A 16125-nucleotide genomic window follows, 5' to 3' on the forward strand; every position below is an offset into this window, starting at 1 on the left:
AGGATCCACCCACTGCCCTGACCCCTCTCACCACCCCAAATTCTCCACCGCTACAGATGTATCTCCACGGTCCTGGACTACTATTACCAACCATCAAGAAGTCTAGGACTGAATAAGAATTACATAGAGAACACGTATATAAATACACACAAAGATGAGAATTATTCATCAATCCCATCTTTTCTTTGTTTATGTATCTCTCTAATTGTTGTTATGGTGACCGGTATCGGCCAGAGGAGGATGGGTTCCCCCCGAGTCTTGGTTCCTCTCAAGGTTTCTTCCTCATGCCCTTAGGGAGTTTTTCCTTGCCACTGTCGCCCTTGGCTTGCTCACTGGGGGCTTGGACTCGGACACTTGTAAAGCTGCTTTATGACAGCAACTGTTGTAAAAAGCACTATATAAATACATTTTGATTGACAGATTGATGAAGAATCAGATGTGGGGTGATGGGCTCTTATAGAGATATTTTTCATGCATAGTAAAATTCAGTGCTTATAGAATAGATGTGGCATGGTGTGTCTTACAGATGTGGTTGAGTGTGTGCTACATACATAATGTAGAGCAGGGGTGCCCACACCTTTTCAGCTTGCGAGCTACTTATAAGATGACCAAGTCAAAATGATTTACCTATTAAAAAAATCCAAAACAAATGTATGTCTTCTATATTATCATTGTTCTTTTATTATTATTATTAGGCTACTATTTAATATTGTGTATTATTTCTTTCCTTTTCCTTTTAGGATAAATAAAGTATTTTATTTATTTATATTTATAAAGTATTTTAAAGTATCGCTAATTGTAGCGAGAAACACTCGCAGTCCACAATATCCTTCCAAAGTTGCTGGGTCAAATCCTCGGTCATGGCTTCAGAGCGCCGTGTGATTATTCCTCAATAGCTGGACAGCTTTGATTGAAGATAATATTTCCGATTTGTTTTTAAAGTCTCGGAACAAGGAATTAGCAGCTTCAACAAATGCCTCTTTTACCATCTCTCCCTCTTGGAAGGACTTCTTGTGTTTAACAATTAAGTGACTCAGCTGAAATGATGCTTCGGTGGCTGCCTTCGCTTTTGTGGTCAGGTGTGAGAAAAATTACTGTTCGGACAACTGGGATTTTAGTTCTTTAACCTTTCTCCTTCTCAGCTTGCTTTTCGGAGGAAAGTCAATGTCATAGTTTTTATGAACAGTTTGAAAATGCCGCTCCACGTTTCCCTTCTTTGGAATTGCAACGGCACACTGACAGATGAGGCAAACACACTTAGAATATGACATAGTGAAATATAGTGAATATGACATAGTGAAACAAATCCTCCCCCCATTCTGTATGAAGTGGTAGGTTTTAGGCTTCTTACTCGGACCAGCACTAATTTTGATAGCCTTTGTTGTATTTAGTTTAAATAAATTGAAGGCTAGCTACGCTGCAAGGTAACTGAACAAGTTAGCGCGGTTTAACGCGCATGCGTAGGTTGTCAGAAGTTCAGACGTCAGATTGGCTACCATGTATGTCAATCAAAATACATCCGTCAGTGCAGATGGATGATAGGCTGTCATTCATCCCCTACTTTTTAATGTCATGTGATCTACCCACACTTCCTTCGTGATCGACCAGTTGATCGCGATCGACGTATTGTGCACCCTGATGTAGAGTGTACTACACCTACTAGTATGCCTAACACACTTACCAGTATCCCTAAAACACCTACCAGTAACTCTAACACACACTGGTATTCCTAACACATAGTGGTGTGTATGCGCTGGGCCATGTGCATACACAGTTACAACAGTGTATTTTTCCCCTTTTTTTAATTTGAACTTCGACAGAATTTCTTTTCCAGTTTCTCTGAACTGAATTTGTGCCTCCAGCTGTCCTCAGGCGCTCACCAGGGCACAGAGGCCTGCTAAACGGCCCCGGGCCGCCGCACAGAGACAGCCATGACACGTCTGTGTAGGACAGTAGGTTAAAAAAAGACCCAGGAGTAGTGTGGGCGGGGCAGCAGGGTTAAAAGAATTGGGGGCGGGGTGAAAGGTTTGGTGGTTGGGCAGGTGGCTCTGAGCCTCAGGGCTGTAGACAGAAGTGTGCAGAACGGTTCCTCGCTCAATTACCCCCCACACCACAAGTACATACCCTGGGAGTGAGGTGGTGAGGGGGTGTGGTGTATAAGGGGGTGGAGCCTGTGAGGGGTGGGGCCTGGGAGTGGAGACAAACGTGGTGACTAGGGGGAGTTGAGGAGTCCTCCCCCAACCACACACTAATGCAAGCACACACACACTGTGTTGAATCATTCGCTCTGAATCATTCTGGGTAGGCCCAGGCTCCTGTAGCAGGTCTGGCAGACGGCCACCACACAGCTGTCGCTGATGGTGAACACCACTCCGATCCTGTCTTAGGCGCTGGGTGCACAACTGAACAGACACCAACACCGTTGTGTCTAGTGTTAGCCTAGCGCTAACACATGTAAGTAGGGTTGCCACCTGTCCCGGTTTTCACGTGACTGTCCCGGTTTTCACGTGAGTGTCCCGGTTTGTCCCGGTTTTCCTTCTTTTTAATATTTGGTCCCGGCAAAAAAAAAAAATCATTTAATGTCCCGGTTTTCACTAGGTTAGTTCAAACGACTATTTAGACTGTTTCTGCACACTTTAAATCTCTTTTTTCCCTCGCTGTGTCCATTTTACACCCCCCGTCAACGTTCGCCACCACCCCCCCCCCCCCCCCCCCAATCAACAATTTACACTCGCCACCCCCCCCCCCCACCCTGTGTCAGTATGACAGTGTCCTTGTTTTTTATCAGACCTAGGGGCCAACCCTAGTAAGTTAGCATGTTTTGTCCATGCCCTGGGTCTGCTGGGTGTGCTGGGCTCGCTCTCACTCTTACCTGGCTGCCGCACCACCACACGGGTGAAGCCGGAGGAGTCCCGGGCCAGGCGGGTACCACACCCCGTCCGGGTCCGTGAGCCATTCCTCCACCAGGCAGTAGTAGGTGCCGGAGTCGCTGGCCTCACTCCGGTGCAGCGTGAGGCCGTAGAGTCTCGGTGAGAGGTGGTCCGAGCGCACGCGGCTACGTAGACGCTCCTCCTCCGCGTACGCGCCGTACTCGAAGGCGCCGGAACGTTCCATCCTCAGCAGCAGCTCGTCGGGTTCGCCTGCCTCGCCCTTGCGGGCGTACCACAGCACGGCATGCTGGGAATCGCTGCTCGTCTGAGACACGATGGAGCAGTTGACCTGCACACGGCTGTTCTCCAGGAACTGCAGGCTCTGGTTGGACTTGTGGACGCGAAGCTTGCTCACTGAGTGGGTGAGAGAGAGAGAGGGAGGGAGAGAGAGAGAGAGAGAGAGAGAGAGAGAGAGAGAGAGAGAGAGAGAGAGAGAGAGAGAGAGAGAGAGAGAGATGGAGAGAGAGAGAGAGAGGAGAGAGAGAGTGTGAGTGTCTGGCACAGACATGGTGGGTGGGGTGAGGGTGGGGTGGAGTAGGGGGTGTATGGGCAGTGTAACACACTGACCAGATAAGACACAAATCTACATTTGACACACCCCAGACACACACAGTACACACACACCCCAGACACACACAGTACACACACACCCCAGACACACACAGTACACACACACACCCCAGACACACACAGTACACACACACCCCCAGACACACACAGTACACACACACCCCAGACACACACAGTACACAGACACACAGTACACACACACACCCCAGACACACACAGTACACACACACACACCCCAGACACATGGGTGTATTACACTCTCTCTCCATCACTAACCGGGTTTTTCAAGATTCAAGGATGTTGAATGGACCTACTAACTAACCCACTAATTAACTGCTGTCTACTACACTACCACACTACTGTCTACTACACTACCACACTACTGTCTACTACACTACCACACTACTGTCTACTACACTACCACACTACTGTCTCTCACCCGCTCTTCCTCCACCCGCTCTTCCTCCACCCGCTCTCCCTCCACCCGCTCTCCCTCCACCCGCTCTCCCTTCCACCCCCGCTCTCCCTCCACCCGCTCTCCCTCCACCCACTCTCCCTCCACCCACTCTTCCTCCACCCACTCTCCCTCCACCCACTCTTCCTCCACCCACTCTCCCTCCACCCACTCTTCCTCCACCCCACTCTCCCTCCACCCACTCTTCCTCCACCCACTCTTCCTCCACCCGCTCTTCCTCCACCCACTCTTTAATACTTCAAACCCCACGAGCAGCAAAAACCAAACATTTTCCCTTTTTCATGCTTTAATGGCTCTTTGCTAAAAATCCAATTTTCCTCTGACATTGGTGGTGTAATCCCTGCAAAGCTCTGGCTGTGGCTCAAAAGAGGATGTGCACTCATTCCTGGAGCTGGTACCCCCTCCAAGAGACCAGGGGCCCAGGAGACCAGGGGCCCAGGAGTACAGGGGCCCAGGAGACCAGGGGCCCAGGAGTACAGGGGCCCAGGAGACCAGGGGCCCAGGAGTACAGGGGCCCAGGAGACCAGGGGCCCAGGAGTACAGAGGCCCCACTATTCACCCCTTCACTGCCCCAACAGCCCAGCAAAGACCCAAACACACAACTGATCTGCATTTCACTGCTTCAGAACCATCGTCTCGTATCCATTTTGTATTTCTGATGCCATCAAACGGCAGTATCCAGTCTTACGCCAAGAGAGAAGCACCGAACAGAAGACCTGCCTGAGGTACAGGTGAGACACAATGGTACCACTAATGCTAACAAAATACTCAGCAATGTCAGTTCATTGTTGAAATGGAAATAAATCATAAAATAATATCTGACAGAAATGTGAAGACATTTAAAACCTTTCAGACATTTAAACTGCGAGTTGGTTCCTGTTTCCCAGAGCTGTATCAGTTCTCTCCCTAAGGGCTGTGTTCTGTAGTGAGGCCACCACAGCCCGAACACGTCTATATTTACACAGATCCACATCACGTCAGGACCATCTGCTAGGAAAATTCTACCCCCCACTCTCAGACCAGTGTACACACACACACACACACACACACACACACACGCACACACAGATATATATATACACTGTGGGTACTGTGTGTGTACCTATATCCAGGTTGAGCCTCCTGGACGCATTGCTGCAGCTAACGGGTATTCTCTGCTCCGCACTACGAGGGTGGAATCCTGCCCACACTCTGAAATGTGGCCTCACTTCCTGTCTGCTGCACGTCCCCGACAACCTTTCCACAGGGAATTACTGTGGAACCTCCAGGAAGGCTGACAATCATTTGCCCAAGAATTACTACACAATCTTCCTGACTGGAACCACTAACGGATTAGATTGGCATGCCCCAAAAGCAATTCCAAAGTTTTTGCTTTCCAATTTGGAGTTTGCCGGCTGAGCTGCTGAAATTAAAAGATGAAGATCGCAGCGAAGACCTGTAGCACGGCAGGCGTGAGGCTGTCCACGCCGGACAGGCCGGACTACAGCGTCTGGGCATGACAGCTCAGAGCGTCACGTCCGGGCCAGCAGGCACAGGGAACTGCCAAGACAGCCATTCAGTTATGTGCACAAGCCAAAGCCTTCCAGTTATTAAAGCACTGTAGTCTCCAGATGGCGAAAACTAAACTGACACAGCAGGCAGACAAATCTGAGTGAGTCCCTTAAAAAACATCTGACTTCCTCATTACTGGCATCCTTGATAAGTGTCATTACATATTTGCTATACATAAGAAATCAAAGTTATTAGGTCAACATTTTATATGTTTAAAAATAAAGCAAGAAACAACCAGCTGTTAGGTTAAAAAAACAAAAAACTGAACGTTGTGATCACAGTGGCAACCGGACCAAGTTTGGTGTTGGGCTGCTCCTGCATAGTGGAGAGGAGGAGCTGGTTCCAGTCAAAGCATCTCTGGACCCTCAACACCCATCAACCCCACACTGACCTGTCTGCTCTCTTCACACAGCTTACAATTACAGTAGCTCTTCTCCTTTGGGTCCTGACCAGGACAGCCGTCCCAATGTCCACTCAACCTGCAGATCAAAGGGGTTCCCTCCAGGTCCAGGAGCTGTAGCTACGCGTGCTTTGGGGAACATGGTCGTGCAAGGGTGGAGGACCCTCTGGTGAAGCACCAGCACACAGTGATCAAACAGAGTGTGTGTGTGTGTGTGTGTGTGTGTGTGTGTGTGTGTGTGTGTGTGTGTGTGTGTGCGTGTGTGTGTGTGTGTGTGCAAGCACACATGTACACTATATTGCCAAATGTATTCGCTCACCCATCCAAATAATCTGAATCAGGGTGTGCCAATCACTTCCATGGCCACAGGTGTATAAAATTAAGCACCCTGGCATGAAAACTGTTTTTACAAACGTTTATGAAAGAATGGGTCGCTCTCAGGAGCTCAGTGAATTCCAGCGTGGAACTGGGATAAGATGCCACCTGTGCAACAAATCCAGTCGTGAAATTTCCTTGCTCCAGAATATTCCATAGTTAACTGTCAGCTGTATTATAAGAAAATTGAAGTGTTTGGGAACGACAAAGTGGTGGGCCACGTAACCTGATGGAGCAGGTCAGCAGATGCTGAAGCACAATAGTGTGTAGAGGTCACCAACTTTCTGCAGAGTCCATCATTACAGACATCCAAACTTCATGTGGCCTTCAGACTGGCTCAAGAACAGTGTGCAGAGAGCTTCATGGACTGGGTTTTCAGCTGCATCCAGCTGCACTTCTGGAAGAATGGTCAAAAATCCCCATAAACACACTCCTAAACCTTGTGGACAACCTCCCCTGAAGAGTTGAAGCTGTTCTAGCTGCAAAGGGTGGACAACATCAATTGAACCCAATGGATTAGGAATGGGTTATCACTTAAACTTGTATGTGAGTCTAGGAAAGTGAGCGAATACTTTTGGCAATATAGTGTATGTGGGTGGATGAGTGCATTTAGTGGGTGGTGTGTGTGTGTGTGTGTGTGTGTGTACTACATCTTAGGTTTGTGCTTGTGGAAGGGTGTTTTTCATATCAGGGGTATAATTCTCTAAGCTGACACACACACACACACACACACACACACACACACACACACACACACACACACACACACACACACACACACACAGAGGGGCTGACAGTCAGAACCAGTGCATGGGTGAGTCCCAGTATATAGAGGGGGTGTGGGTGAGTCCCAGTATGTAGAGGAGGTGTGGGTGAGTCCCAGTATATAGAGGGGGTGTGGGTGAGTCCCAGTATGTAGAGGGGGTGTGGGTGAGTCCCAGTATGTAGAGGGGGTGTGGGTGAGTCCCAGTATATAGAGGGGGTGTGGATGAGTCCCAGTATGTAGAGGAAGTGTGGGTGAGTCCCAGTATGTAGAGGGGGGTGTGGGTGAGTCCCAGTATGTAGAGGGGGTGTGGGTGAGTCCCAGTATGTAGAGGGGGTGTGGGTGAGTCCCAGTATGTAGAGGGGTGTGGGTGAGTCCCAGTATGTAGAGGGGGTGTGGGTGAGTCCCAGTATGTAGAGGGGGTGTGGGTGAGTCCCAGTATGTAGAGGGTGTGTGGGTGAGTCCCAGTATGTAGAGGGGGTGTGGGTGAGTCCCAGTATATAGAGGGGGGTGTGGGTGAGTCCCAGTATGTAGAGGGGGTGTGGGTGAGTCCCAGTATGTAGAGGGGGTGTGGGTGAATCCCAGTATGTAGAGGAAGTGTGGGTGAGTCCCAGTATATAGAGGGGGTGTGGGTGAGTCCCAGTATGTAGAGGGGGTGTGGGTGAGTCCCAGTATGTAGAGGGGGTGTGGAAGTGTTTGAAAAAGCGAACTAGGATGTGTGTGAAACTGTGAACCAGGAAGTGTGTGAAACAGAGAACCAGGAAGTGTGTGAAATAGCAAATCAGGTGGTTTGTGATACACACCAGCTCTGAAAAAACACAGACACAGGGAGTGTGAAGAACACAAGCACACCAGATGATTAAAGTGTGTGTGTGATGTTACTTTGTGTGTGATGTTATTTTAACCAGGAGCTTCTGTACATGCAATGTGTCATTCTCACAGTCGAGCCTGTTTTATCGCCAACTGTACTGCTATGCTGAGATAACGCTGCTTTTCTCTTGACCTCACACACACATTCCTAAACAACACAATGCTCTCTCCTCAAAAACAGCCTTTTACATTTTTTTTGTTAATTTCACTTATGTAAAAATTCAACAAAAACATTTTTCCAAGCTAACTAATGAATGCAGCCTCTTTGTGAGTTGTTTTGATGCCATCACAGAAAGCACAGGCATATTTCTCCAGCAGGATTATAAATGCATGCGTTTTGTTAATTTGGCACATGTAAACACACTATCAAACCGACTTTTTCCGAGCCAAATTATAACAGCAAACTCTGTGTGAACCGTTTTAAACGCAGCACAGAAAACGCAGGCGTCTTTCTTCAGCAGCGGGGAGCGTTGCCAACCAAGATAAGCTCTACTCCACACTGAGTCTGCCATATTAAACCAGACAAACACGCAACACTAAAACAGACATGCCAGCCACAGAGGAACCGAGAGCCACACACTCCCAGCTCCGTTATTACAGTGGCAATCTTCCACCAGCCTTGTTGATGACAAAAATCACGAGCAGTCATTAGAGCTGAATAGGCTAATCGTTTGCTGCTAATTCCAACCCAGGCTGACAGATGAAGGGGCCCTCACGAATGCCAGTCAGTCACAATCTAATCATATCCCACTTCGTGCATATTCATGAGCCCAGTGTGAAGAGATCATCTATTTGTCAGCGCACTGGGGAGGCGGGAGAGGCTGAGGTGTGTACTGGCACAGACGGGCGTGTTGTGAGCAGGCCCTGTTCTCTGAGACAGGGAGCGGGAGGTGGGCTGTGGGGGGGGGGTTCATCTCAGCCCCACTGATCATAAGCGGATTTGCTTGAGGAGCTGACGGGTGGGGGTGTTATCAGGACGCAACAGCGAGCGGCGGGGGCTGAGGGCAGGGTGGAGCTGGGCGGAGGTGAGGGGAAACACAGCAGGGAGGAATAAAGTGGAGTTAAGAAGCGGACACGTGATGGGTCATGGGAGGAGCCACACCTACAAATGATGGAGAATGACACCACCCCGATGCTCCTCAGATCTAGGGGGAGATGATGGATGGATGCCACCCATGTGTGTTAGCCTAACATCTATCCAACATGTCTCCAGAAAGAAGAACCAGGTGGAGAAGAAAACTGGGATAGAAGAGAGAAAAGAGGAGTGAACCGAGGCGTAGTGTGTGGCTCCTCCTCACCAGTGTGGCGAATAAGGCCCAGTTTAGCTCCCCAAGCTCCTCCTACTCACACCAGGCGTGGGTGTAGTCCTGAGCGGACCCTCCGGCTGCATGGTCAGCGTGGGCAGGGGCGGAGCCTAACGTTATGCTAATGAGACTGATGCATCTCCAATCCTATTATGTCATTGGAAGAATTCCAGGCTGCTGCAGCAGTGTAATTGAGCCACTGGAGTAATTGTGTACATCCAGGTGTGGGCAGGAAGCCCACAGGTAGTCTGTCAGAAAAGAGCCCAAGCCCCAAGTTCACAGCTCACAATCACACCGCATCCACCGACACACACCACACACACACACACACACACACACACACACACACACAGGAAGTCTGAAGCCTGGAAAGCAGCCTGCCGAGCTGTGAGGTGTGTTTGTGGGTCAAAGTGCAGCATGCTGGCGTGTGGATCAGCGGACCCGTCACCTGTATGAAGTCACACTGACACCACCTGTATGACAGATACGGCCCCGTCCACACGGTAATGGGCACTAAGGGACAAAGGATGTGGTGGGATTGCTCAGTAACATCTCACGCTGGAGGTTTACGGGCATCTGCGATTGTTTCTCTTGAGAGAAAAAGAAAAAACACAACAGCACACAGCTGTTAACTAATTACAAATACAAAATGGATGAATCAAGGCATTAATCTGAAGACACCTGTGTGACTGTACACGGCAGCAGGACCCGTCTGGGATGCTCTCAGAAGGCAAACGAGACACACAGAAGAGGGAGAGAGACCAGAGAGAGCAGGGAAGCATAAAGGAAGGGCAGAGATGGTGAGAGTGATGTGTACTCCATACTGATGAGCACGACTGATCTGACAGTTCACAGAAGAGAGATGAAAAGGGTGAGGAGCATCGCTGTAGGTGCTGGAGATGAGAAACCAAACATCTAAATACCTGCTGACAGGTGAAGCTGATGAGGGAGTGGGAACACATGACTAGTTAAGATGCAAGATGAAAGTCACGCTGTCGAGTGAGGAAGACTGTGGGTGGACGAGGGGTGGGTGGAGGTTGGGAGAAGGTGCGAGTGGAGTAGGGAGGCGAAGTGGGTGGAGGAGGCTCCCCACTGGATGACCTTCAGGACCTCAATGGGGCCCCAGCGAGTCAGGGAGCTCTGATGAAATGGTTTTCCATTGTAGGGCCCATCAGGTGTGTAGGGCACGGCAGGTGTGTAGGGCCCATCAGGTGTGTAGGGCCCATCAGGTGTGTAGGGCACGGCAGGTGTGTAGGGTCCATCAGGTGTGTAGGGCAAGGCAGGTGTGTAGGGCCCATCAGGTGTGTAGGGCACGGCAGGTGTGTAGGGTCCATCAGGTCTGTAGGTGTGTAGGACATGGTAGGTGTGTAGGACGTGACAGGTGTGTAGTGTATGGCAGGTGTGTAGGGTCCATCAGGTATGTAGGTGTGTAGGACATGGTAGGTGTGTAGGGCGCGGCAGGTGTGTAGGGTCCATCAGGTGTGTAGTGTATGGCAGGTGTGTAGGGTCCATCAGGTCTGTAGGTGTGCAGGACATGGTAGGTGTGTAGGGTCCATCAGGTGTGTAGGTGTGTAGGGTCCATCAGGTGTGTAGGTGTGCAGGGCCCATCAGGTGTGTAGGTGTGTAGGGTCCATCAGGTGTGTAGGTGTGCAGGTGTGTAGGGCATAGTAGGTGCACAGACCTGCCATGTCTAGAACCCATTGATGCACCAGGCAGCCAACATAAGGCAAGACAGTGACAGGACACAGCAGGACTAATGAGCTGTCCTGGTACTACAGAGGGGGAGATACTCCATCACTGCCTTTCATTCTCATTAGCAGCTGGACAGCAGGACTTTTGATTTTCATTGAGGACGACCGTCCAGCTAGATGGATGAAAATCAATAGTGAAACTAGCGTGGAACAAAAAAGAAGAAAGACTCACCTGGTCAGGCAAAGAAAGAGATCACACACTCCCACACAGGGCTGACACACAAACCTACAAACGCTCCCTGAGCTGATTAATGGCTGGTTATGAATAACCCACTTTAGTTCATGTTAGCAGGAGAAGATGCCCCCCCTCACCCTGGGGGGAGTGTGTGTGTGTGTGTGTGTGTGTGTGTGTGTGTGTGTGTGTGTGTGTGTGTGTGTGTGTTATATCTTATGTTGGTTTCATTCGTCTCCCTGCCTGCCTGAAAAATACATTAAAGTGAAAATGAAAATATCCCATAATAATAATAATGATAATAATAATATTAATGAAGACATTCATGAGGAAGTGACAGGCTCCTATTCCAGGGCTGCTGTCATTAATGTGCTGCTGCAGACGGCTCCGTGAGGACAGATCCAGGATTATTACTGCTGATCCAGGATCTTCTCTGGAGAGGTGCAGCAGTGAACACGGTTCTTCTTATTACATTTGTTATGTGTCATGAAGGCCTTGTGGTGGAAGACAGAGCAAGACCCTACCAACATCCCCCAATAGTCATATTTAGACAGAACTGCTATATCTTTGGCTTTGAGGACGTAACCAAAGCTGCATTTCAAAATGAAAACATTATATTGCTGTGTTTCCGGTAATGTCGCAATGTGTGTGTGTGTGTGTAAGAGAGAGCTGAAAAAAAGTCAGAAAATTGAAACCAAGTGAGACAGAACAGGAGGAAGAGGAAGAGGAGGAGGAAGAGGCTCCTGCTGGTGTTCCACCTGGTGGAGATTCAGCCTTCAAGACATACAAGTGCTCATTTGAGTCCAAATCCACAGAGAGACAGAGAATATCAGAACATGAGAACATGAGAACATAAGAGCCAGAAGCAGCGTGTCCATCCTGCCACCCCAGCACACTCTACCGCACTGGCCCATAAGTGTTCGTCTCTCCATCCAGGGCAGGGGATCCCGGACCGGTCCGCTCTTAATGAGGGAGCAGGGGGGGGGGGGGGGGGGGGGGGGGGATAATGAAGCTGAGCACGGCTGCTTCACACCCACAGCCTGATGGGACTGCACAGGATGGACACATGGACACGCTGGACCATGGACACGCTGGAGCATGGACACGCTGGACCATGGACACGCTAGAGCATGGACACGCTGGACCATGGACACGCTGGACCATGGACACGCTGGACCATGGACACGCTAGAGCATGGACACGCTGGACCATGGACACGCTGGACCATGGACACGCTGGACCATGGACACGCTGGACCATGGACACGCTGGAGCATGGACACGCTGGACCATGGACACGCTAGAGCATGGACACGCTGGACCATGGACACGCTGGACCATGGACACGCTGGACCACGGACACGCTGTGTCAGAGACAGCAAGAGAAGTTCAGAACACAGCTGTCAGTCAGAAATATGATGTACCAGCACAGATCTTACAGATGGAAGAGAGGAGTACACAGGGAGAGAGAGAGAGAGAGAGAGAGAGAGAGAGAGAGAGAGAGAGAGAGAGAGAGAGAGAGAGAGAGAGAGAGAGATTCTTGTGTTAGTAACACTGATGGAGAGAGTTCACAGGTTCTGATGCACCCAGAGGAGCAGAAGCTGACTAGGGGCACAGAGAAATGCCTCTGTCTCCACTTCTGTGTCTCCACCTCTGTGTCTCCACCCATGTCCACTCCATGTGACAGTCCGTGTCCGCTCAGACTTCTTTGATTGTATTTATTCCACTAATTTTACTTGGCTTGCACTAATGAGAAACTCCAGCAAGCTTGAGTAGAATCCTGGGAAAGACTTTTACTTACTGAACCTGGAATGCCTCTGCTCTCACTGCACACTTGATCAGACCCTCACTGCACACTTGATCAGACTTTCACTGCACACTTGATCAGACTTTCACTGCACACTTGATCAGACTCTCACTGCACACTTGATCAGACCCTCACTGCACACTTGATCACTCTCACTACACACTTAATCAGACCCTCACTCCACACTTGATCAGACTTTCACTGCACACTTGATCAGACTCTCACTGCACACTTGATCAGACTCTCACTGCACAGTAAGAATGCAGAGCTTCTCTCCAGAAGGCATTTTCTGATTAAATGTTTCCTCATTTAAATAATATTTGGCGAGTCTCATCACGGCAATCACAGAATATTTAAGAATGTTTCTCTTCAACAGACTGAACAACAGAACTGGTTACACAACCATCTTCACTGAGAAGACAGGCACACACTTCTCACCGTACACTGGACCACACCGCCATGCGTGCGGGCTTGACTGTCCGCCGGGGATTGAGGGGCGTGTGGAGACTTGATGGACATTTGGAGGCCAATGCCATGCACCGCTGTAGTCCTGGCTCAGAACCACGGTGGAGAAGCAGAAGGTCATGTGAGCATGTGGACTGGGTTTGCATCCTCTACCTCGAGAAGTCGCCCATGCCACTGGCCTTGCCTGACCCTGGTTTAACAACACGCCTGTGGAGGCCAAGCATTGTCTGTGAACACTCCTGGAGATGTTTACTGTAGCCTAATAAAACTACCTGAAAAGCGGCAGAGATCCTTGCATTTCAATGTCATGGAAACAACACTCATGGAAGCCAATTTCTGATGAAGTCCCAGGCAGAGGAGATTCCCCCTGGAGCTCCACACTCACCATGGGTTCCAGCAGTGAGATGATTGTGGGAGAGACTTCCACAGATGCTGCGGGGTTCACACGCCAGCTATACACACCTGCTACACACGCCAGCTATACACACCTGCTACACACGCCAGCTATATAAACCAGCAACACACCTCTGCTATACTAGAAAGACAGAGAGTCCAGACTCTGAGGGATAATGTGAGCTGGGCTGCTGCTGTGAGTTCTCTGGGTTTGTGAGGTACTATATGTACCCAGCTGGGGTTCTCTGGGTTTGTGAGGTTTTATATAAACCCAGCTGGGGTTCTCTGGGTTTGTGAGGTTTTATATAGACCCAGCTGGGGTTCTCTGGGTTTGTGAGGTACTATATGTACCCAGCTGGGGTTCTCTGGGTTTGTGAGGTTTTATATAAACCCAGCTGGGGTTCTCTGGTTTTGTGAGGTATTATATTAACCCAGCTGGGGTTCTCTGGTTTTGTGAGGTACTATATAAACCCAGCTGGGGCTCTCTGGGTTTTTGAGGTACTATATTAACCCAGCTGGGGTTCTCTGGGTTTGTGAGGTACTATATTAACCCAGCTGGGGTTCTCTGGGTTTGTGAGGTACTATATATACCCAGCTGGGGTTCTCGGGGTTTGTGAGGTACTATATAAACCCCTGTGGGAAGCCCCACACAAGTCCCACACTCTGTGAATGAAACCCTGTGTAGGCAGCGAGACTTCAGCAGTGAAGGAACAGCACCTGATGGTGCTCACGTCAGAGAGAAGTCACTTGACCTCAACCTGAACCTGTGTGTGTGTGTGAGTTTATGAAGTAGATAATGGTGAATAAATATGTGGGTCTTGGAATACCTCCATGTAGGACACAACTATCATATACACTGCACCATCGCCTTACTTACTTAGTTATAATTTAACAGCACACACACACACGCACGCACGCACGCACACACGCGCACACACACACACACACACACACACACACACACACACACACACACACACACACACACACAGCATGACAGTGTAATAATAGTTGCAGTGATGTTTTTCCACCTCATTAACTCCCTCCCGACTGCCGTGAGGGTCATTCATCCTGGTGGGTGGTGGGGGGTCAGGCACTAGTGTTTCCACCCAGGGGTGTTTAACACTCGGGAATAACGTGAGCCACCGGAGGAAAGGTGTGTGACGCGTGAGGCTACTGAACCGCATCACTGACGTGTGCGCGTGTGCCGTGGGGGCTCAGTGCAGGAAATGCCTGCTGAAGAGACATAGAGAAAGACCACAGAACCACAGCGTCCGCCACAGAACCACAGCGTCCGCCACAGAACCACAGCGTCCGCCACAGAACCACAGCGTCCGCCACAGAACCACAGCGTCCGCCACAGAACCACAGCGTCCGCCACAGAACCACAGCGTCCGCCACAGAACCACAGTGTCTGTGACTTTGAGGAAAGCTTTCTCCTTGCTCTCTCCTCACCATGGCAACCACCTTCCCAGCCAGTCAAATGCACTGATGAGACAAGAAAGTGAAAACACGCCACGGTGGATGATCGTGTTGTCATGGCGCCGACAGCCTCAGCGCAGGAGCAAGGGGTGATATGTGTGTGTGTGTGTGTGTGTGTGTGTGTAGGTGGGTGTGAGCGTGTGTGTAGGTGGGTGTAGGTAGTCACATGACGGACATTAAACCTCGATGGAGACTAGCAGTTTACATTAAAAACGTGGATGATTTGGAGAAGGGGCAAAATAATTCTGACAGAGTGACCTGAAGGGTGACAGCCCAGCGGGAACCTTGAATCATGGCTGCCACAATTTCTTAAGACTTTTATTCTGAAACAATTACTCGAGGATGGACTGCACACACCATCTTGGACCTGAGCCAGCAACAATGCCTCTGCCACCATGGCCAGTCATCAATAAACTTCATGGTCTGAGTGCCAATATCAGGGGGTGATTCAGCCTGTCTGACCTGCTAAACCTGCGGTCTCTCGGGGAGGTGCGGCCTCTCCGTGCCCAAACAGGCTCTGGACTTTCTGAACTCCTGTGATCACAGACAGCTGCAGCATGAATCAGAGAGAAGAGAACTGCTTCAAACAGGCACTGAGACCACATGTGAGGGACTCTTAATGAACCAGCAACCAACGTATTATGAACAATGGTTCAGATCTTCTGCTGAAATGCGTACCGCAAAATACACCTAGCGAAGATTTCACAACCTACATCATTAGAGGAGGAAAGAGCAACTCTGCAGACCACGTTCTACCTGGGACCTTCTGGACAATATTTCTACTCTTACTGTCAGGAAAGAGAAAGTCAGGAAAGGCT

The 16125-nt window shown here is 49.8% G+C and overlaps 1 protein-coding gene across 1 annotated transcript in view; it reads right to left on the bottom strand.

The window, feature by feature from the left end:
• igsf3 (immunoglobulin superfamily, member 3) overlaps positions 1–16125 on the bottom strand; it is a 43213-nt gene that overhangs the window by 8111 nt on the left and 18977 nt on the right. The window contains 2 exon segments of the mRNA XM_076994336.1: positions 2873–2924; positions 2926–3284. Of these exon segments, the coding sequence (XP_076850451.1) occupies positions 2873–2924; positions 2926–3284 (411 nt within the window).

This window comes from Brachyhypopomus gauderio, unplaced genomic scaffold, assembly GCF_052324685.1.
Source record: "Brachyhypopomus gauderio isolate BG-103 unplaced genomic scaffold, BGAUD_0.2 sc139, whole genome shotgun sequence".
Classification (NCBI taxonomy): Eukaryota; Metazoa; Chordata; class Actinopteri; order Gymnotiformes; family Hypopomidae; genus Brachyhypopomus; species Brachyhypopomus gauderio.